Genomic DNA, 23,427 nt, shown 5'->3' on the forward strand with positions numbered 1-23,427 from the left:
AGTGAACAGCTTCAGTCTTTGATTGACACTTGATAACTTTAAAACAACGAACTGGAAATCATTATGACTGTCTGAAGAGATTTCAGCACCAGCACTAAGGGTTTTACATTCAGTTGGTTTGCAGTTGACTTGGTAGCCACTTGTCTATAGTGCAGGTTTATCACAGGTCAGATCACAGTGTTGAGGAAAGCAACGCCCTCCTGGCATTAGGAAGGATCCCTTAAACTGCCCTCAGCTTAAGACATCCATTGTACAAAAGCACAGAACCACCACAATATGGTTTTTAAAGAACTTAGTCACCAGTAAGCAAAATAATCGTAGCTTCTGCAGTTCATTTTCAATACTGAAATCTCTGGAAACGGTGCAACTGTCAGTAGGTCAGGAAATGTCTACAGTAATCTTTAATTCAATCCGATTTTCTGGAAAGAACCAGTTCTGCAGGTTGGGATTACAGAAAGTATGTATGTAGAAGCAGCACAAAAAGACAACATCTGTTCCTTTTTCTTTTAAACAGAAATCATGTTAATTGTAGACCAAGGCACAAAACGTTTAGTGCATAAGCCAGTTCCTTGCACAATCTAGAAGTTCAGTCTTTAATTTTGGACCACTTATAGCCATCCATGCTATTCCACTATGTAACTCCTGAACCCTCCTAGAAACGAATCAAACGTGATTTCTGACAAGGGTAAACATCCTTACTGCTCAAAAAGTCTGTGTAAAACAAAAAGCTACATCAACAAAGATGAAAATGCCTCCTCTTGTTTTGAGAAAAACAGTACTTGACAAGCTTACTATGGATTTTTTTTCTTTTTAATGCCTTCAATAAATGCATGCAGAAAAGTGATGTTGTTTCTCCTCTTTAATTAAAAAAAAAAAATAAATGGAGTTAGGCAATATTTCCACTGTCATCTTCCCTAAGAATCTGAACCTATAAAATCAGGAAATGTTTGAATGGGAGAAAAATTTCTTATTGAAGCCTTTCTGAAGCTGCTAAGTGCTGTTCTGCTCTGGTGTTCAGCACTCAAGACAGTCTGTTACTGAAAGCATCTGTCCCACAAATGGAGCTGTGGGTACTTGTAAGCAAATCTCTCAAGTTCTACGTAAACTTTTCTTCTGGATCAGCACAGATCCCAAAGCAAACACTGCTTGGAAAAATGGACAGTGCAAAGGAAAAGGGAAGATTTTGATCCATATTCTTTGTCCAAAGCACTACAGAGCCAATTTGCAGAATTTCTATGCCACTGAACTTTACCACATTAAGGAACAAAATTTAAAAAATAAGATTGAAAACCCTGGGATAGAGATAGAGAGAGGTATCACCTCCCTGAAAAATGATTCTCAAATTGCTGAGCAAAACCCATGACATACCATTGCTGTTTTTCAGGGTTTGTGTCGCGTGGAGCTGTGGGGGTTTTTTGTTGGTTTTGAGTCTTTTTTGGAAAGGAGGGTGGCAGATAAACTAGGAGGAGAAGGGGACATTTACTGTGACCTGATCGTTCTCAGGTTAACTACTGCTGTTCTGTTTCATTAACCAACCAGAAAAAGGAGTCTTGGAAAAGAGTGAAGCAAAGGGTCATGGTGAAAAGGTGAAGGACAACGCACTTACACAGGGGCATCCTCAGCAACTCAGATGCCCACAACGTTTTTTCTCTCACCGAGAAACGAGTTCAGTTCACCTGGGAGTTTCAGAACAATTACTGGAAGTATTACTGAATTTTAAATAGAAAACTGAAAAAAGATACAAAAGGATCAAGTACCTGGTTCCATTAACATGGTTACTGATAAAAGTCATGTTTTCCTCATTATTACACATGCATGTAAGATGAAGAAAAAGTGTAGAAAGTAATAAAAATGTGTCACCTTCCCCCTCCCTCTTCCCACATCTTTCTGGGCATAAATTAAGCCTTACAAATGAAAAGGCTACTCTGTGACATGCAAGTTTTCTTTTAATTAAAAAGCTGGCTGTGTTGTGTTACATTACAAAATGTCCACATGCATAAATCTAAAAAAAGCCCCAAAATCTACTGTAAATCTACAACATACTAATGATTTACATTTGACTGCTGACTCGCATTATGTAGAAGTCTTAGATTTGGTAAAGCATCGTAACAATGTAGGAAGGCATCTACATCTTTAAACTCTGGACTGTATTTGCTTTTTTTTTTTTTTTGTTTTCCTAGAAAATTGCATGAAGGCTAACTAGAGAGGCTTCCTATCATAAAATTCCAAAATCTTGATATGTCATCACCATCTAAGTCATCCTTACTTACAAATATTGCCCTTTAAAAGCACGCGTCTCTAATTGCTCCTCGTTTTGTGAACCAAACCTCTACACATCTGATCTCTTAAATTACTCGTGGAAATACCAGATATGATAGGAAGACAAACCTGAGATACATTTGAAGTACAACAGTATAACTTGCTAACTCCTTCATTAATAAAGAAAACCTCTCTGAAAAGCCTTCCCAAGCTTTTCCCTGTTTTGTTTTTTTTTTTTTGTCTTAACAACAAATTCTGAAACATGTGCAATTTTATCTTGACATGAGTAGACTTCAAAGCACTGTGATCTTGTCTGATAGATGTAGGAATTTCTGCATAATCATTACAGTAACTTTAAGAGTCTTTTCCACCCTGCTGTAAAGGTCAGAAAAAAGCTGCAAACTAGGAGGGGAATAGCATTATCACCAGAGTGATGTCTGAAGCTTTTCAGAATAGGTTGTTTCTCCCTCCTTCCAAGTGTCTGTCTGTCTCTCTCCGTTTTCTTCTAACAGCTCACAAAACGTAGTCAGTTTTATATCAAGTTAAAGAGTCACATCGGCTTAGTACGAGTCTTTCTATGCAGTATTGGACTTGCTGAGTTCCTGCCTGATAGCTGCAGAGAGAGAGAGAGAGAGAGTTAGCAGATCAAACAGAGTCAGTGCAGGAAGCTGGAACACACAACTGACCCCCCAAAGCTCACCCTGCTCTGACAACGTGAATAACCAACAGCTGAGGCAGCCCCATGTGGCTTCAGACAAGTGGCATTATCCACCAGGCACTACCCCTTTACTTCCTGTAAACTTTATGTTAAAAATCTTAATTTTTAGTTCCCGCCTCCAGCAAGCCTGTGGCCTTACCTGGTGACAACCAGCACTGCTGGGATTAGCAAGGAGCATATGTGGGGGCTCATTTATTTTAATTTTCTTTGTTTAAGAGCAGCCTCAGGGCCCTGTTTGCACTGCACTGTTCTGAAAGGCTGTGCTAGAACACAGCACAAAAAAATACAGGGAAAAGCACTGCATTCTCTGTAGTCCCAAACCAGCCAGATATTTCTACATCACTTGATGACATTCAGTATTTTATCAGCAGTGGTATTAGATTAATATGACTTTTTTCCCTCCCTATACTTTACCTTGGTACATTCCATTAAGCCAGTTAAAAAAAAAAAAGGCCCACCAAGGTAGTAAATCATACAGAGAGTTCTGTTTAATTCCTCACAGGTGGACCTTTAAGATTATGCTTTCTCAATGACTTCCCTTAACTACAGAAAATAACTTCTGTTAAAATAAAAATGAAAACCATGAGAATTCTTTTCTTTGACTCTTGTGTTACAGATCAAAGAGGTGACTGAAGGCTGGAAGCCCAGTTCTACTCTGTGTATTACTAGTTTTGAAATACATACCTCAGCAGCTCTGGTTATTTCAAAATAACCCACCTACCACCACATGACACTAAGGATAACTTCAAATCACTCAAATGTGGCATCACTTCAATCACTCTTAAAAGACCCTACTTGGTGTCAATGCTTTACTGAAACAAAGCCCCCAGGAGAGAAATCACTGAAGCACATCAGTTGGAACAGCTCTGGCACCAGTGGTTTGCCACCAGACTAAGAAGAAAGCCACTTCTACCAACAAATCACTCTCAGGATACCAACACATTGTATTTACATTTTAAAGCACCTGCAGCTACTCTAATAAAACTGAGCAGCAGCAGTGCAAAGAACAATACTTACCATCAATGAGTTCTTCCTTTAATTTCGTTAACTCCTTCCTCATTTCATCTAAAATGTCCTGCAATGTGTCACAGCATAATAAGAGATTAGCAAACACATTAGTTTTGCCACCTGTAAACATCTGTGGAGAGAAATCCAGAATTCTCCCACTACAATCCTTCCCATTAATCCTTAACCCTTCTGAAATATAGCCCATCTCTCAGCTTCCAAGTTAATCCTCAAAACCTAAGGCATCCCTAGAACATTATTCAGTGCAGGTACAATGAAGAAAAAACCATCCCTAGAAATCCCACAAACTGATTCCTGTGGAATTTATGAGGGGAAGGGATAAGAGTAAGAAAGCTTTGCTACAGGTGAAATGTGATGTGGAATGCAAAGAGAGGAGCTAACGAAACACCACAAGCCAAGGAAGTACTCCAAGGAAAAAAAAAACAAAAGGAAAAAGGGTAATCAAGGTATCAAGGTCCCAGTCCCAGTGGAATGTGAGGGAATGAAGGCAACAACATGAAGTGCTGTCCCTGCTTGCTGTTTTTTCCATCCTTTCCTCTAAGCTCCTTCAGAGCCACTCACCAGGCCAGAAGCCGCTCTAGAACCGCCTGTGGATCCAGGACCCAATCCAGAACCAACCAGAACTGATCCATAACCCAATCTAAAGCCAACCACTATGTGGGGACATGTTCTAGAAGCAACTAAAAGTTGCTACCAAAGTGAAAGTGGCTCTAGAACCACCCACTGAGCTGGAGCCTGCACCAGAGTCTCCCTCCCCACTTGGGGATGAGCCCATTGATCCAAACACCACTTGGAGATCCTTCACCTCCAACTGCACAATTCCCACAGGACTCCTCTGCTCTTGGCCTGGGTAACTACACAGAAGGCAACATCTCTGGATGCTCTTCCACCACCAAACTAGTGACCACAGGTGCTCATATCTGATATTAAAGCATGGTCATACTTGTTCTGCTAGAGCTGCCCCGAGGGCTTGTTGCTTGTTTGGGTACAGAGAAGAGAAGGAAAGGTTTTCCATGCAACCTGATTTCCCAGTTCCATCTATAATGTCAACACCATCCTGTGTGTGCTGCCTAATGCAAAAGAAGGGACTTTGTGAGAAACTAATGGGGCTGTCTAAGCCACCATCTCACAGCTCCAGCTTCTAAGAATACTGACACATGCCTGGGCAAAAATAAAGACTAGTAGTCACCAAATCATTAAGTTTGGAACTGGCTAACAAAACAGTCAGAAGTTGCTATTGGACAGCTGCAAGTTCCTACATCCAACTTACAGAGCCATCTTTTTTAAAGCATCATACACATACCTGCTTCAATCTGTCATAATCTAGACCTTCTGACTGTACTCCATTGGCACTGGGCTGTCCCGTTGGTGTAGATTTTGGTCTGCAGCACAAAAACACATCCACGAGTTACTGGTTGCTCATTGTTACAGGATACATAGGACTCTCCCATCAAAATTGCTGACATTTGTCTATCAGAAACATAGTAATAAATCAGAATGGAAAAAAAAATAATGTTGGGAGTGGGAGGGTGGGAAAAATCAAGCAGACCCAAAATACCACACAGAATAGAAAGCAACAACCAAGAATGTTTTCCACACACTGGAAATATTAATTACCATAAGAGTTATTAGTTCAAAACAAGAACTTTCAAAGCAGCAGACAGATTTCACTGTCAGTGATTTCTGATTTCTTCATAATGGGCATGAAAAGCTGAATGCCTTCAAATGTCAAGTACCTTCCTTTCTCAACTGCTTACTCATTCAATAGAGGCTCTCCCAAGGAAGCACTCCCATTAACTAATGACTGCACGTTGATGCTGACTATGAATGCTGAGCAATCACCCTGGGGGATTTTCAACAGCTGACAGACCCAAGCAACGTTATCCAACTCCTTTGCAACCTGAATTATTCCATTGGTTGCTTTCTAAGGCTACTGAAAGCAAATACTGTAACAGCAGCAAGATTTACCAGGTGATACTTGAGAGGAAATTCTAGTGTTCTGGACTATGTAATATTTGATGTTTGCTTATGCAATACTCTCTTTTAGACATCAAAAACTTGCTGACCCAGATCACCTTGCATTTTTAACACAAATTTCAAAAGAAGTGGGTTTTCTGCCTTCCCACTTCCTTCCTGATCCCCTCTCTCATACAAGGGGTAATTCAGACTCATGGACTCACTACAGCTATGAGCAGAGACAGAGCCTAGATGCTCACAGCACAAATACCAAAACAGTTCTCCAAAGAGGGAGGAATGTTCTGCTGTTCTTACATACATTTTACATCTTGGCTAGCATTCTCCCTCCATTACCTATGAAACTTCAAGCCAAAAAGAAACTGTTGGTAAAATTCCTGACAGTTCATGCCAAGAGGTTTCCCCAATTTTAGAATGATCACAGTATGCTAACTTTAAGGGAGGGCAGGGTGTAAGTAGACTAAGCTGGATCCTATTTCATTGCCCTTGTATGTGGCATCACTGAACAAAAAAGCCTGGCCTAAACTCAGTGTGTCCTTTCAAAATTCCTACATAGGAGGAATTCATTTAGCACTGCATTTGTTACCTGAAGGTGCAGCCTTATTTACTGCAGTGGAAGCTGGGCAGGAACAAAAAAAAGACTGTATTTCTTAGTTTGTCTGACAAAATCACTACCTTGAGCTTTGATGTGTCTGCCCTTACAAGACAGAAGTTTATCCATGAAGAAATTATCCTATTACACTGGTTTTGTTCAGTGAGAGCTGAATCAACCTCACACTCGACTGTCTTGATGACTTTTACAACCTGACAGGACTATTTTCTGACTTGCTAACCAAAGGAGAACACTCAAAATGTGACTCCCAACAGAAAAGGGGGCACACATGAAAATGTTTGTTTTAAACTTGCTCTCCCCTTGGGATCACAAACCTCAATTGTCACAGCTGTAAAGACTTAAGTCCTCACGGTCTAAATGTAAGTTCCCAGAGAGAAATTGCTGATTACTATTGCTTGAAACACACCAAAATTAAACACACAATACACTGAGTAAGACAGAAGATGAAATATTGAATAACTTGATAGTGAAAGAAGCTGGAAAATAGAATTCACCTTGCAACCACCAGAGAACCCACTGTGTGCACTAGTGCTATGAAGGCAAACCACAGCTTAGGATCTTTTACAAAGCTCTTTATGTGTTACAGTGCTTAGTTCAGTATGGAAGAATGCCTTGCTCAAAAACATTCATCAGCTGAGATCTTTGGCAACTGCTGTTTCATCAGGTATCTGGTATTTAAGAGTTACTTGCAGTTTACACCAGGAATTGTGAGCCCTGACTTACTCCAGGCAGAACAGCTGAGTTTTTCAGATTGTTCATCTATAGTTTGTGATCATCTCTATTGACTACAGCTCTGTTCCCACACAGGATGGCATGACAGCATTTACCCAACATGACTGAAAAAAATCCTCTTAAATGCAGCTCCTGGCAACTGGTAACAGGCACCTAGTGCCTGCCTTAATGGAAAAACCCAACCCATAGCATACTTTAATACTTTTTAAAAAATTACTTGTGAGTTTAATGTGTTAATAAAACCACTTCAAAGAAAAGCTCTACACAAACTGACTGCTTCTTTTTCTTCATACCCTTAGAATAAAAAGTCAGCTTTACCCATCATAACTATCTACTGCTGCTGTCAAAAATCTCCACAGGAAAGCTTCTTTATAAACTCTGCCCCTCAGTCTTGAGGATGTTTTCCCTTTTTGCATTCCAAAATACGAGACATTCTTAATTCAAATATTGAAATACTGTAATTAGCAAACTAGACTATTTCTAATCTCAGGAAAATCTAGCTGTCTTCCTCCCCAAATTATGCTATTTTTTTTCCTTTTTCAGCTTGGATGCAGTTGCCATTAAAAAAAAAAAATTAACTATTGAAATTTAGTGAATAAAACTTCCCAGCCATTCGATCCCAAGATGGCTAAAGAGCTCTCCCGTGTGGTTTTTCATAGCATTGCCTAACAGGACAGTGAGGCAATCCTGACAGTCCCTAACACACCTTAAATCAAACATGCAAAGTAAAGATTTTATTCATGCCAACATGCAGAATACACCACCCAAGATAAGTAGCTAAAAGGGGAACTTTTCATACAAAAAGCTTAAGTAATCACCACAATGAGTGCCTTCATGAAAAACAAAGACTCAGTAATTCTGAGGGGCTCTGTAACACATTTACCTCTGGAAAGCTCTCATCACCTGAAGGGTTTCAATGTCAGTACTTTATGACTACTAGAGAGTGAAACTTAAATCTCCAGTAAAAAAATACACATGATGTTAACTAACTTGTGAACGTGTTCCAAATAGAAGCATTAATTTATGTTTAAAAAAATCTTTAATCAAAAAGCAGGTGTGAAAACTCACCTGGAAAATTAATTCCTGTTCCTCTGTATCTGAACTTACAGTTTTGAAAACCTGCTTCTCAAAACACTGCAAATGGTTCACTGAATGCTGGCATATTCAACAGGAATTTGTACCTCTGCAGGTGGAGACTGCCAGATAACCAGTATTTAATATGAATTCATACCTGGTTCTTAAGCCATCTCAATTTGCCTTTGACACCATCTGCTTTTAACCAGCCCAAAAATGGGCTCAACTGGACAAACAAAATGCAAAGTGGAACCTGGTGGTGCACGTGGTGATTACCAACCCATGTAGAAAAAGTCCAACCCTGATCTGGTCAAAGGGGTTATTAGGAAGTCTCAAATCCCAACAGGATGATACCTGTTTAATGAATCATAGAACCTGTTTTCAGAAGCAAGCAGATTTTTCCATGGAGATTCCCGTCTATTAGGGGGAGAAACACTACCTTAAAAAGCTATAACAGGTCTTAATTTTGTTCAGTTTTAGCACCTTAAACACCAAGGGGTTTCACTAGATTCAAGAGTTCTACTTGCATGTTTCAGGAAATACTAAAAGCCCACAGCTTAAGTCTTTTCAGTTTGCTACAAAAAGAAAAGGCCTGATGTTAGACAGGACACTAACTTATTTTAAAATACTTAGAACATTCATTCTGAATAACAACAACTGCATTGTCTACCTCTGTGGAAGCCATGAAGAGAACATTTTGCTGACTTGCCAGTTTCTTAAATCTGCTTTGCTTAATCCCTGTAAGTGACTCATATCCTCCCTGCAGAGGTCGGGAGCAGGTTCTCCAGCCCCACCAGGTGAAAGAGATCCCCCTCTGGCAAACACAGTATTAGTGTTTCAAACAGCAGCTCCCCTTGACTAACTCATTCAAAGAAAGCTACTTTAACAAGCTGCTTGTTGAGAGAGACTTGGCAAATGTATAGAATGAAGAAAAATGCAAGGATATTCAAGAGATACTTCTTCTAACACCTTCTCTTGCTACGAAATTTTCCTCATCCTGGCAGAGCAACCCGTCAACACTGACTAAAAAACTGTACCAGCAGGCCTAAAGTACGTGCTATGGCACCTTCCAGCAGGTTATGACAGCACTGGAAAAGAATATTGACATTAAATAAACATAGAATTCTTCTTTTGGAAGTACTTTCAGAGTATATACCCAGGGAAGTTCACATCAAGTTAAATTCTATCAGCGTTTTCCACTGGAGGAATGAAGACAAAAGCTTGATGGAGAGAGAGTCTCAACACTTCTAAGAGAAACCTCAAAAATCCTCTGTACTCCTCTAGGTCAGAAAACATTTGTAAACAGACCTCAGCAACCCCTGAATTTCACCAGCTGGAAAAAGATCAGTAAAACTGGATGCATGAAACAGTTTACAAGAACCTACGGCTGTAGGGACAGGTAGAATCAAGACTTCAGAACATTCCAGTCTCCCCAAAAGAGTCTGATAATAGACACTTGCCCTACTTATTAATCCCTTTAGCCTATGGATAAGCAATTTGAGGAAAGTATCTGTAGCCAAAGGGCCAGGTCAGCAGCTGTCTTACACAATACAAACTCTAAAATGCTCTTTAGGATTCCTCACACCAATTATTTCTGTGACAAGTTTCCCCTCAATGCCCCATTTTGAAGCGGATCAAGCACAAGACCTTGGCTAAAGCAGGTCACACCTACTGGGGAGGAGGGGGAAGAGGGCAGGGGAGAGTCAAGGCCAAAGGCAGAGCAGTATTTTGTTACTGACAGTGGAGCAGAGAGAACATCACCACCAATGGCACCTTGCTTTTTGACAAAAAACAAAGCAAGCAACCAGAACCAAGGCTGCAGACATCTGAAACTCCTGGATTTACTCTGAAAGACAAAGATACTGAGAGTGTTTAGTGTTGCATTTTAGAACTGAAGACCTCAATGGCAACCTCAACTACAAGTGAGGCCACTTAGAGAACAATTGTTTTTAATACCCTGATCACCCAATCTTGCATAGCTGTTTCCAACAGCCAAATTTTGAGGAGAATTCAAGTAATTTCAAACACAGCATTCCCAAGTTGAACACGTTCTTCTGTTTTCTCTCAAGAAATTCAGGTAACTTTCTCAGATTATCAGGGGTCAGAACCCTTTAACCTCTGTATACACAATACACAGGAACTCTAAATGAACCACAAGCCTTCTGCTTAAAGTAAAGGACAATTAAATATACCTCCAAGAAATTGCTGAAGCAGTCATTTCACTTACTGAAATGCCTACCAAAACACTCCCTGCCTACCAAAGTTCAGCTGACAAATTACCAAAGACAGGCTGATGCACGGAAGGATGTACAATAGTTCTATGCTTCTTTAGAATGGACTTTCTTAGATTGGTACAAGACAGCTACTGAAAATTGTCACAGAATCAAATCTTACTAAGATGGCTTAAATATCCAGATAGCCATTCTATGACTAGCAGAGAAATAGAAAAGAGAACATCTACTCACTAGATTTACTACTGAATATATGAACTGGAGCACTGAGTTTGGTTCCCCCTTGCAGGAAATTTCAGACTTCAAATAAAGAATTAAACTTTGCTGTAGGCAAATATACACCCTATTAATTCAGGTTATACACCAGCAATTGCTAAAGAAACTTTTCTGGGTATTGCTTTTGATTTTACTGCCAAAAATTTCACTTATTAGCATCCTCCAACAGTAACTCTTCATTCCTACCTAAAACTGCCAAAAGCAGTTTCACAGCAGCAATTTTAAATGCATACATTTTGATTTTAACAGTATGAAGGTGATCTTTACTGTTTTAGTCCAGTATCTTCAGCAGCACGTGCAACAACAGCAAATGCAAGGAAAAGACAGCTGGTACAAAAGGGGAGTACCTGGAGATAACAGGGGATTTGCTTCCATTCACTGTATTTGTCCTTTCCCAAGGCTTTCTTGTTAGTTCTGGAAAACAGAGTGAGGAGATTAAAAACTGTCTTTTTCTCTTCATTGTGTCATTTATGTGAGGAAACTTCAAGCACCTGGCAACTCAAGTCAGCTGCTTGGTGTTTTGCTCTTTTTACTGCATTGCTTTAGTTCTTTCATGTTAAGCTACCTCCTGTTGCATTCATCTGTGAATGCATCAAGTTGTGAGAGCATCTTAAAGTCTCACTGGTCTCCCAGACACTGTAAATGCCATTTGATTCTTAATCCAGCTGGGAGAATGTCTGCCCATACTTTATGTATCGGATTGCTTCAGTTGTAAAATACGGAATTCTGGAACTGCAGCCAGTCAGCTTCAAATACCTGAGGAAGGGGTTTTGAAGCTAAAGGAGTTTTCCTAAACTGTTAATGATATAAAATTAATTCAGTGCCAATTACAGTGAAGTGACAGCAGGTATGATACAACCTGACACAACCAGAATATCTTTCAGCAACAAGGTATTTGTTTTCATTCCTTACAATCTGCACAAGTTAAAACAGTCTTTCTGTCGCGTGGATTGTTATTATTTGCCATCATTACTTACTCAGGACTTCAATGTGCCACTGATCTTATCAGTTTTCATTTCAGATTTGGAGTTTGTTTGGTCTGTTCCTTTCTTTCATATTGCTCAGCTCTGCTAAGCTGGGCAAGCAGAGAGGCAGAAAGGCCCCTTCGGAGTCTCATATTGACCAGAAAATTCCCTGGCATGCAGCTGGATACTGAGAATATCTAAATTGCAGAAGTCTGCCAGCATAGTCTGTGACCCAGCCAAGTACAAGCTGCTCATGCTAGTAATAAGCCTTAAGTTTAATTTTATACACCAGTCTTCAGGACTTGTCCTGCTACAGGAGTTATTTTAACAGGATTTTAGCTGTATCTACAAAATTGAGAAACTTTGCTATGGCTGCAGCTTGCTCAAGGATGCCAAGCATTCCTCTTAAAACACTTTAAAGACCTGTTCCAGTGATGAGGCTCAGCATTACCAGAGCATCTCACATCAAGGATTGAAGCAAAATTTCTCAGCTGGAAGGAAATGGTCAAATTCTGAATGCATTTGACATTTTAAATAGGTTTCATGAGCTAACCAAACTCATTTATCATCACCAATGAAAGGAACAACTTCCACTGGTTTTAATTTCCCTCTTTTGGGCCTATATTATTAGAAGTGTTCCAAAAGCAGTCCTTTCCCTAAGGATAATATCCTTTCTGTTTAACAGAATGTGTAGAACAGAATGAAGCAGACTCTTAAGAGAAAAAAAAAGGGGGGTAGGGGGTGTGAAAAACTTGATCTGTGTGATGTCGTTTCTTGCCTTGCAGTCTAACTTCTCTAGACAAGTGCCTGTACCTCAATACTAAGTTTGCCAGTTATTTCCATCTGGACACACAACTCCTAGCACTCTGGTTTATTCCCCAGCCAGGTGTCACCTGAGTTTTGCTCACACTACAGCAGGGGTTTTCAACCTTAAGGCCTGCACATCATCAAGTGATTGAATCATCTACAGGACAAGTGTACACATGGGCAAGCAATCAAGAGAGGAAGCTGGAACAGACTGAATGCTGGTATATTCATTATCCAGTTACTTCCCTTCTGCTTCCACTGCCTTTTGGGATGACAAACTGCAGGTTATACAGCACATCCTTCCCCCTTTTACAGGTATGTACTGAGAGGTGGCCAGAGAAACTGAGGGTACAACAAGGTACTACTAAAGGACAGGAAAAGAAAGTCTTGAGTGTCTCTTGATAGACAATAATTTACAGTATGAATACATCTGCATGCTGACAATACCTCTTGGCCAACTGCAGAATGTGTAAGTTTTCCTTACTGCCTGACTGCAGCAGAGATGTTGGCTACACAGTTCCAAACTCTGCCTCTTCAGCAGAGGCATCATGGGCAAAGAATTTCAACACTCTGCACTTATATTCTGTATTCACTTATGTTCTTTTTATCCACCATCTTATGAACCAGGACTCATTCTACAGCAAAATCCCAGGCTGTAATCATGGGAGAAGAGGCAGGCTCCCAAATTCAGCAGAGCTGATTGAGACTTGTCACTAGATTCCAGCATTACTGTATCCCAGAGTTCACAAACCTGAGCTACTTACCAGGTGTGCTTGTCGAAGAAACCTTAGAAGATGAAGACTCTGATTCTTCCTGATTAAAAGGGAAAAGAGAAGGAATAGGGAGAAAAAAGGGAGGTAGGAAAAAAAATCTTTATAATCTGTTAGATTCACAAGAGTCAATCTCAACAGTTTAAATATTTATTTCACTTTTTATATATATTTAAAATGTTAGAAAATGTGCAAGCACTTAACAAAATAGTGGCTATATGTGTGTATATAGTATACACACATAAAGTACTGTATACAGTAAATTATAAATCATCCCTTGTACACCACTGGAATCTCGCTGATAATCCTTGTACTGAGTAATGTGAATTAGATAAAATTTCTCAACTCACAGCTTTATCTTCTTTCTGCTCTGCTTCTGTTGATCCCTTTTCAGCAATTCTTCTCCTGTAAGCAGACACAAAAGTTACTAAGCTCATCATGGCTTTAAGATGGAAGAATGCTGTTTACTGCAATTAAAGGCTTATACAGCCTCATAGACAGATCACTGAAAATTAGTGTTTTAAGCAGTACTTCCAAAATACCTTCAAAGGCAAAGCTCTCCTGCCAAAGCAACTGAGCAATTTGAAGTCTGCATGCCCTCCCCTACTGCTGCACAAAGGCTTACACAGAAGTACTGGATTACACTCAAATAAAAATGGCTATTCATGAAACATGATCAGGTTCCCAAAGCAACCATGAGAGCCGCTGTCTATTTGAGCCTCAGCCAGCTGCAAGCAGGCACCCCAAATCCCACCTGTGTGATGACTAAGCAGCTGGAGCAGAGCAGGAACAGCTCCTCACCTCCTGGCCAGCAGGGCGCTCATTTCTTCCATCAACCCACTGCCTCCCAAGGGAAGGGGTCCATTTCCACGGCCACCATCTGTTTTAGATGAAGCAGAGCCTCCTCCTCCTCCACTCGAACTGGAGGAGTCTTCACCCTTCAGAGTGCACAAAAAGACAGCAGATGTGCCAAAAGAACGAGAGCTGACTTCATGAAACCAGCAAAGTTCACGTGCAAGAAAGACACAACTGCATAAAGAATGGGATGGGCTGGCAGCACATCCTGTAATGCTTTTTTCATAATGAATTAAGCCTACCCCAGATGTCTTGATACTGCTATCAACCTTGAACAAAGGTTAGAACCAGGGACAGGGATTGGAAAAAGAAACCAGAGTTATATTTACCCGTGAGACTTTCCTAAGTTTGGCTCCAGCAAGTGCAGCTGCTAGTCCAGTTAGAGGGCGATTATCTTCGGACACAAATCCTGCTGAAAATCCAGAGGCTGGCAGGGGGGGAGCAGGAGGTGGCAGGGGAACGGGAGGAACTTGGCTGGGCAGGGGAGGAGGCGGCGGTGGCGGCGGCGGAGGCCCCGAAGGTGGGAGTGGAGGAGGTGGTGGTGGGCCAGGAGGAGGTGGGGCTGCTACTGAAGACTGAGCTGGGCCAGGGGGCAGGGGAGGTGGAGGAGGAGGTGCAGGCGGTCCTTGGACAACACCTAGTGTCAAAGAGAAAGCAAACAGAATACGTTAAGGATTTAGAAAACAAAGGTCTTCCTTCCACTGAAATGGTGGCTCTTTTGCTCAGGGTATGAAACATTAAAACTGGTAAGATACTGGGCAAGAAAACACTGAATTTCAGCAGGAGAGAAATATTCTTATTCAATGTACTAAATGTATTACACAGTATGCTGTGAGAGATCAGCCAGTTCCAGAGACATTTACATGAAACCCCTCCAGTCAGGTTCTGTGCTGCAACCAAGAACAACTTTACACCGGGAAACAGGCAAAGAGTCAAGTCAGGCATGAGCATGGTAGCAGGAGGAACAACAGGGTGTGCCCACATGGTGCTAAACAGAGTGACATCTCACTGTATGAACAAGCACTAACACATCACCCAAACATCTGAACCCCTGAACTGTTTGAGTTCTAATGCTAATTTCTAAGCTGTATGTAAATCTTTCCTTTAAAATAATTCCAGCAATCAACTTTTATAATTTAATACAAACACTAATTAGTGAGTTAGAAGACTGACATATTTCAAGCTGATGGGAAGAAGCTCATCTGTTTTTTATCTATCATTCTTTTACTGCTTTATATTCACATTGCTATCCAAAGTGTACTTTGAAAATAGAATATTCTGATGATCACCATGTTATTGTTATAGGAGGAGTTTAAGAAATTGTGACTTAGACAACAGCTGTACCCCTCCACAGATCCTACCCCTGTCTCACCCAAACTGCCATAAGGCAGGAAAAATGCTGCACAACTACCTTAAACAATCTCTAAAGGCAGGAATTTCACATACAGGTCTTTCTGGTTTCCTACTCTGCTAATCACTGCAGAAATTTAAAAGCCTGTTAAACCCTCTTGGCATCACTCCCTGTCCAAGTGCACACTTCTATTCCATACTAGAAAGTGAGGCCATTCATTTTCTTCCCACTCCATCCCAAAGCAGCTCAGATCTTCATTTAAGGCAGGAAGATATAAAGAGGATCTATTCTGCATGGCTTATGTGTGATGAAGCCACAGGCTGCTTATCCCCCAGGAGCCCCTCTGCCCACACCTTTAGAGCTACTGCAGAGTTCTGTACAAAGACCTACACCTATTAAATCAATATAAAAGCAGGACTCAGGTTAACAAGGACATTTATGCCTGTGTAAGACGCATTTCTATCATACTAGTGGAGTGTTCATGAAGTGTCACCTGCTTAATCAAACTTTTTGTCCAAAGTTTTCTTAGCTACACTGGTAAAATACTGCAGAAAGACCTGTCTCTCTATAGACATACACACATATATGTATGTGCACACAGCCATGTATCAAAATACAACCACTGTCCAGAAAGAAATGCTGTAGGTGCCACATACTACTTTCTAAATTTCAATTCTTCCTCACTAAAGGTCATTTACCTGTCCAAAGCCACACAAATGTTCTTCTGTGTTGGCTGCCATTAGGAAACTAATGATGCTGCCTGGTAACACCACTTTCCAAATAAACCAACAGCGCAGGGTTTACCAAGCAAGAATTTGACAACAGTGAGTTCTTAAGAAATTAGAATTTCACTCGTGACATGTCACAGAACATCAGCTCCTAGGCACAGAGCTCGTCCATTTCCCTTACCCCAGTCTTCCAAAGGGTGTTTGGCTGTGGCATTAGGATCACTGCAGCTTTGGAAGCACTGCATTAATTCCTGGGGGCAGTTAGGAGCTCTGACACCCACGGGCTCCGCCTGCAGCCCTGCTTAGCGCATTAGTAGCAATAACAGAAAGCCTTACCCTGCTGGGTCGGAGGTTCAACCGGCTGAGAGGCTGCCTGCAAGACTGGCTCAGAAGCAGAGGAGTCTCCCAGCACAGAGTTTAGAGAGTTCTCAACAGAGGCAGGGGTAGCTGCAGAGGGAGAAGGGAGAACACTAGGCTTGGATGAGGGAGTCGAGGCATTCGGGGAGTTGGGAGAAGGAGAAGCTTGAGGTCCAGAGAGTGACAGAGGTGGAAAGGAAGGCAGTGGGGGGGGAGGAGGTGGCAGAGGCGGCGTTGGACCTGAGGTAGAAGGTGAAGGAACCGGATAAGCCAGGTTTTCAGGAAGCCCGTTAGGAGCCGTGGGAGACGTGGACATTTGGGTCACCGGATTGGAAGCCGACACTGGGAGGACAGGTCTCGGGCCAGCAGCTTTGCCTGGTGGACTGCTTATCATTACTGGAGGAGATGGGGGCAGGGGGGCAAAACTGGGCGCGGACCAGGCAACGGGCTTTGTGCTGGGAGGCAAAGTCGCCACGGCACTGACGGGAGAAGGGGGCCGAGAACTTTTGTTCAGCGGACGTGGAACCGTAGCGTAATGGGGGAGAACGGGGTGGAAAGCTGAGCCTAAGGATGTAGCAAAACGTGATGCAGAGTGCCTTAGAGGCGGTGTAGGGGGAGTGGAGGTCGGTGGTGCAGAAGTCACTACAGCGTACTCCGGTGTGGCCTCTGCCATTGGTGCTGAGACTGCTTTTGCATATGATGGAGGAGGTGCTGAAGGAGGCTGGCAACTGGAGTATTCAGGAAGTGGAGTGCTATACGGGGAGTTGTCGAAAGATGGAGCTGGACAGAAGATGGAAAGCAGCAGCAAAGGCAGGATAAAAAAAGGAGAAAGAGAAAAAGGGAGCTAATGAAGCAACAAAACCAGCATTCAAACAAAATGTAAAAATGTAGACTACAGTTAGTACCAGAGGATTAGGCACAAGTGAAAATACTGTTAGGAAAGTTTTACATATTATCAACAGCTGCTTTTAAATTTTACCAACTCTTTTTGTGCCAACATTTGAATTTACAAGTATGTTCTAGAGAAGGTTTTCTCAAATCCCATCTGTGAGATGGATTAGATACAGGGTTGAGCAATCAGTCTTTTACCAGCTTTTATCTTCCTGTTTGGTTGCAAACTGCAAGCAGGTTTAGTGATCTTAACATTTGTTTCAACTCCACTAATAAAACTCTAACCATAGGCAGCAAGTGTCATCTCTCTATTCCCCAGAAAAAGCTCCATAGCAAATACTGAAAGCACTGGGAATAAAACTACCAATAAAATCCTCTGCTCTAAAATGACTTACACAGTATTCCTTGACTTTCACCATGAGCTGACTTATGTAAATTGAGTTTGAGACTGAAGAACAACCAAGCACTTGACTAATGTTCCATTATATTACCAAAATGAGAAAGCTTTCAGTTACCACTGGATACATTTCCGCAGGCAGTGCATTATCTTATCTACAAATACATACAACACATTTCACTGAAATGTTACCACAATGTTAAATTAAGCAAGACTTCATACTGAAAAGCATTTCTCACACTATTACTTTGCCTTTTATAGGAACATACCTTCTGTGTTAACACACTCAACCTGATACCTTTAGGGTTTTTTTACGACTTATGCAACGACAATACATTTGTTGAATAGAGCAAACCATGATAAGGTATTTAGAAAGTTTAACTCATCACACTTTAACCAATGTTGGAGGTGCCCAAAAGGATTCAAGTTCTTCCATGCAATCAGAGTATGGCAACAGAGTGAGCAAATAGTGCAAAAAAATTTAATTCAGAATTAATGGAAAATTATGACAGGAAAGTCAAAGCTCTTGGACTTCTTGCCACAAAAAAAGGGGAAGGAATTCCAGCAAAACAAAGCCTGAAATACTGACTGTTGTTACACAACTGTACTCACTGCCCTTTTGTTGGTTCTCTCACACTCCATCACCCAAACACATAAAGAGCAGTCTGGTGTTTGAACACGCTTGGCTTTTAGAATTCTTACCAGCATTTGAAATTCTTCTCTCTCTTTCCCATTCCAACTGTTCCCTTTCCAACTGTTCTTGCCGTTCTCTTTCTTGCCTCTCCCGTTCGAGTCGTTCGAGTCTCTCCCGGTCCTGCCTCTCCTTCTCTTGTCTCTCCCTCTCCAGGCGCTCCTGCCGTTCCCTTTCTTGCCGTTCTCTCTCCAGTTGCTCCTGCTCCAGGCGCTCTCTTTCCAGTCTTTCCCTTTCCAGCCTCTCTCTCTCCAGCCTCTCCCGTTCCATCCGTTCACGATCCAGCCTCTCCCGTTCCAGCTCCTTCTGCCTCTGCTGCTCTTGCAACTGTCTGCAATCGTGAGAAAAGGAAAGAGACTAAGCTGCAAGGCGAAAACCAAAACCAGCAAGCAACTGTTAAAAGGACAAGGAGATAAACTGATCAACAATCTCAGCAGCAGTGGGAACAAAAGCACAGCATTTGGACCTGCGTGGAAGTCTTAATTCTAACATGTCATTTTTCTGAGCTGGATAATAGTTTTATTATGTTTACAGTAAAAAGAATCACATATCCGATTTCCTCTTAACTAATTGAACATTCTGAGAGACAGCCTTCAAGAGGTAAGAATAGAAAGCTGATGCTGCTAATTTACTACCTGATACAATCTTCCCAGTTTGGGATATGGAGTTACATTTGTTCTTTGCATGGTATTTTATACTCGAAGCAGTGAATAGAAGTACAGAGAAATAGAAGCAACAAAAATACTCATTAAAAAAAACCAACACCCCCAAACAAATGATGGTTTTCAGATTAACTAATCAGGTAGAATTTATTCAAATTTTACATAAGAATCAAAATGCACATGTGTCTATCTCCACTTGCATAGTAACACGCACACACAGCTGAACTGGCAACAACATGGGAACACCCTGAAGGCACAGGAAAACTGGACAGGGTCAAAAAAATCCAGGGTGCAGCAGCCAAGGAAACACTGCAGGGAGCTGGCAGCGTTTCCAGCTCATGGGAGTCTTTGCAAAGCAAAGAAAAGAGGGGGAAGACGTGAAGAGGAGGAAAACAAGTAAAAGCCAGGCAGTGGAAACATCCTAAGGGTAAGAAGAAACCTTGCAAAATTCTCTGCCAAAGCCACTGGGTTGGCTGAAAAGACTTTCCTGAAAAAAAAAAACCAAAAAAACAAACCAGTGGGAAAAGCTATATACCACCTTTTTGATCCTTTCTTCTCAACTTGTTTTACATTTTCTTGAGGGGTTTTTAGGGCTTTTAAAAGATGTATCTTTTAAATAAAATACAGCTTTTTGATTTTCAAAGCTTTTTCATCTCGTGGGGATAACTAACTGCTAAAATGAAAATTAGGCACATCTTCCTCCCAGCTGTGGCCAGTATGTTCCTGTCAGTACATAACACTGAAAATGTTGCTAGTTGTTGTTCTCTATTTGAATTCTTGTTTCCAAAAACAATCCTGACAGTTAGAAAGAAAATCCTGTGTATAAAGCACAGAGCCATTTTTTCTGCCATGTTTCAGATGCAAACTGATGACAGCTTCTCAACAAATACAAAGCACAGTCAGCTCTTAAGTAGAAAGCAGAGAGAAGACCTGAATTTTGACACCTCAAGCTACCAGATGTGTGCTTTCTATACTATGCCACTGGGCAATTTAATTTGGACAGTCACTGGCAATAATATGTATGTGTAGAGTTGTAAGGACTGAATTCTGAAAAGGAACTTCAGCTGTTTCACTCCTTTTCATGCCCAGAAAATACCAGCATAACTGCAAACTCCAGCCCATGAACTACTGTTACTGAAGTCCATCTGGTTTTCAGACCAGTGTTTTTCCTTTAGAAACAAAAAAAATTTATGAATATTGAAATTTCATAATTGCTTTAACCAAGTAAGTTCCAGTTATGCACAACAAAAGGACTTTTTTCACTGCTCAACTCATTTACCCATCAGAAGCAAAAAATCAGCTCTCCTCCTCTACCAGTTCTTCCCTCAGCCATATAACAAAGCTGTAAGAGCAGTCACTATGAAATCAGAGCTGCAACTCAGCTTGTTAAATGCCTGATTTTTAGCCTCTGAAGTCCACTAAAAACTCTGGTGATTGACCCATACATATTTGGAACCAGTAGAGGATTTATATTAAGGGAATATAATATAAACCACAGAAATTTAAGCTCCAAGAAGTATTAAAAATATTTTTGATGTTACATTTTTGCTTGTGCTGTACAAAACTAATTTTACTATGTGCTCTTTTCTCCCCCAGATGAAATCTATTATTAGAGGAAAATAGGGCTTTCATCAAGGCTAACTTCAGCTTGGTCATGTTAAAATTCTTTTTCTTTTTTTTGGAAAGGAGAGGTGGATGCACATGTTTGTATCTAAAAGGCTGTTCAGAGCAGAAAACAACACTGACAGACTCCAAAGCAGCTTTGTTTATTTTCGTCATTCTTTTGCATTCATTTGCCAGAAGTGAGCATATTCTACCTAGAAATGTACACTCTGTTCATCCTAAAACTAAAATGGAGATATGGCATTTGGGATCATAAACATTTCACGTTATATTTAGTTTATAATACTGGAAGGTATCAATTCCCTGGGTTTAACAACACATCAAGCAACTGCCAGAAAATTTCTTTTGCTTAAGTTCTTCATTTCTTTACAGAAATAGAAGCTCAATATAGGTCACTCCTCACACAAGGGCAGCATTGCCAAGGCTGTTTTGCAATAAGCCATACCAAGAGCTCTGCCATTTCATATTTTCATAAGCAACCTGGAAAAGAAGCAGCAAGGTGCTCCTCATAAAGCTCCTTAGTAATGTTGACATATTTAGGATAGCAAGGATGATGGCTGATTATGAAGAACTACTGATGGATCTTCTAATCCCACTTAACCTGGGAATAAAATTGGCAAATAAAACTCAGCTGAAGTGAAGCAAGGGAGAGAGAGGGAAATATCTGCTAAGTTCATACACAAAGTGCTGGACTTTGAGTTGCCTGTTGGCTCAGAGGTGAGATATTAGGGTTACAACAGGCAGTTCTGCAACAACATCCATTCACTGATGTGTTCTGTTCCAAAACATCAACCAGATGCTACACATCAAGAAAGGATTACAGAGCAGTACAGAAATAGCACCATCCTGCCTCACAATCCCTGCATCCCTGCTCCTACCTCAAACGAGGGAGAACAGCAGAACTGAAAAGATTTGAAGAGCGACAACACCGTGATCAAATGTACCAAACACCTTCCATTTAAAAATAATTTTAAAAGCTGGAATTCTGCATTCTGGGAAAGACAACTGGAGCTGTACAAAATCCTCAGTGATGAGGACATCCCTTTACAACAGCTGGGAGGAAAGATTCAATGCAACTAATGAGAGCAAAGCTGAAAGGAAAAGAGCACCTCTGCACACCAAGCAGATGAGCTACGGAACTCCTTGCCAGGGTGATTCAAAGAAAGAGCAGCAAAAAGCCTACAGGGAAAAAAAAAAAACAATCATGGGAAATCATTTAGAAAACAGAAATAGCATCATGCAGAAGCTGTTGAACCAAGAGATGCCCAGAGGATGGGAGAGCAGCAGAGGGAAGTATTCCAGGTGTTCGACCTGGCCCAGAAGGGTTTGTGTCATAACAAAATGCATCTATAGGTGTTCAAACTTAATCTGAAGCAAAAGCTATTTCAATTGGCAATGAACACTATTAAACTGTGCTGGCTACCTAATAAGATCTAGATGAAAGACAGTGAGAACCACTTTCATCCACACAAGAGCGGAATGAAAAAGTACTCATCATTTCATAAATAGAGTGACTCAGTATTTAACACTTCACTTTTTTTGTAAAAGAATCCTCGTTTTCCATTTCTTCAGGAAATAAAAGGAAAAAACCCAGAATTTTTGGGCAGGGACAAAGCTTACAATATAAATGCTCTACCAAGAGAGGGCAGCAAAATACCTTGCAAACATATCTCACATACGAGATTAAATACACCATTGTTGAGAGTAATTTCTCATTATATGTCACTGAAGCATCTCTTTGTCAGCAAAGAAAAAAAAAAGAAACCAAAACAATAAGCAAACAACAACAACAACAAAAAATCAAAAAACCACACCTCACTACATTTCTACTGTCATTTTAACAATTTTAGCAAATGTTTTGAATAGCAAACCAAAAGGTGCACAAGGAGATCAGTATGCCAGTAATGCAACCAAGTCGCTTCAACACAACTTAAGAAATCCATAAGCTACACACTCTTAGCAAGTGTTACAGTGGGTAGCTTAAAAAGATTAAAACCACATTTGATTATTAAAAAAAAAAAAAAAAAAAGGCACTAAATCCCTCTGGTTTTGTTTAGCTAGCAATAGATAGTATAATTTTATTTTAAAATTTTGTCAGAGATCAAAATTATATTAGACAAAAGCATTAGTAGATTAAGGAGAGTCATCACACGTCAGTTAAAGTACATCTGAATGTCAAGACTGGTAGTTCAAGAACCCTGTGAAAGCAATACCTGAAAATCCTTCAGCCTTAGAAAGCACATCTGGCCACCAGGACAACTTCAGAAAAAGCTGAAGAGGTACTCAAAATGCCCCAGAAAGCTGTCTCATAGTGAAATGCTCGTTATGCAAAGGCAATGTGATTATTCTAACTATTTTGGAAGTGTGAATTACTAAATCTAAGAGCTAATTTACATTAAATAGCTGAGACTGCTGTAAAACTATACA

General features: G+C 40.7%; 1 protein-coding gene across 7 annotated transcripts in view; it reads right to left on the bottom strand.

Moving 5' to 3' along the window:
• Positions 1-1,926: 1,926 nt before the first annotated feature.
• ENAH (ENAH actin regulator) overlaps positions 1,927-23,427 on the bottom strand; it is an 88,625-nt gene continuing 67,124 nt past the window's right edge. For 2 of the 7 annotated variants that reach the window (XM_069009262.1, XM_069009264.1), the window contains 11 exons: positions 18,727-19,046; positions 16,716-17,516; positions 14,630-14,937; positions 14,247-14,383; positions 13,796-13,850; positions 13,440-13,488; positions 11,251-11,317; positions 8,751-8,813; positions 5,307-5,385; positions 3,995-4,052; positions 1,927-2,872 (listed from right to left, as the gene is read on the bottom strand). In XM_069009262.1, coding sequence (XP_068865363.1) covers positions 2,835-2,872; positions 3,995-4,052; positions 5,307-5,385; positions 8,751-8,813; positions 11,251-11,317; positions 13,440-13,488; positions 13,796-13,850; positions 14,247-14,383; positions 14,630-14,937; positions 16,716-17,516; positions 18,727-19,046 — 1,975 coding nt within the window. In that variant the 3' untranslated portion in view covers positions 1,927-2,834. The remainder of the gene's footprint in view (positions 2,873-3,994; positions 4,053-5,306; positions 5,386-8,750; positions 8,814-11,250; positions 11,318-13,439; positions 13,489-13,795; positions 13,851-14,246; positions 14,384-14,629; positions 14,938-16,715; positions 17,517-18,726; positions 19,047-23,427) is intronic. The other 5 variants (XM_069009265.1, XM_069009268.1, XM_069009266.1 and 2 more) reach the window with 5 other exon arrangements.

The sequence above is a fragment of the Aphelocoma coerulescens genome, chromosome 3 (genome assembly GCF_041296385.1).
Source record: "Aphelocoma coerulescens isolate FSJ_1873_10779 chromosome 3, UR_Acoe_1.0, whole genome shotgun sequence".
NCBI lineage: Eukaryota > Metazoa > Chordata > Aves > Passeriformes > Corvidae > Aphelocoma > Aphelocoma coerulescens.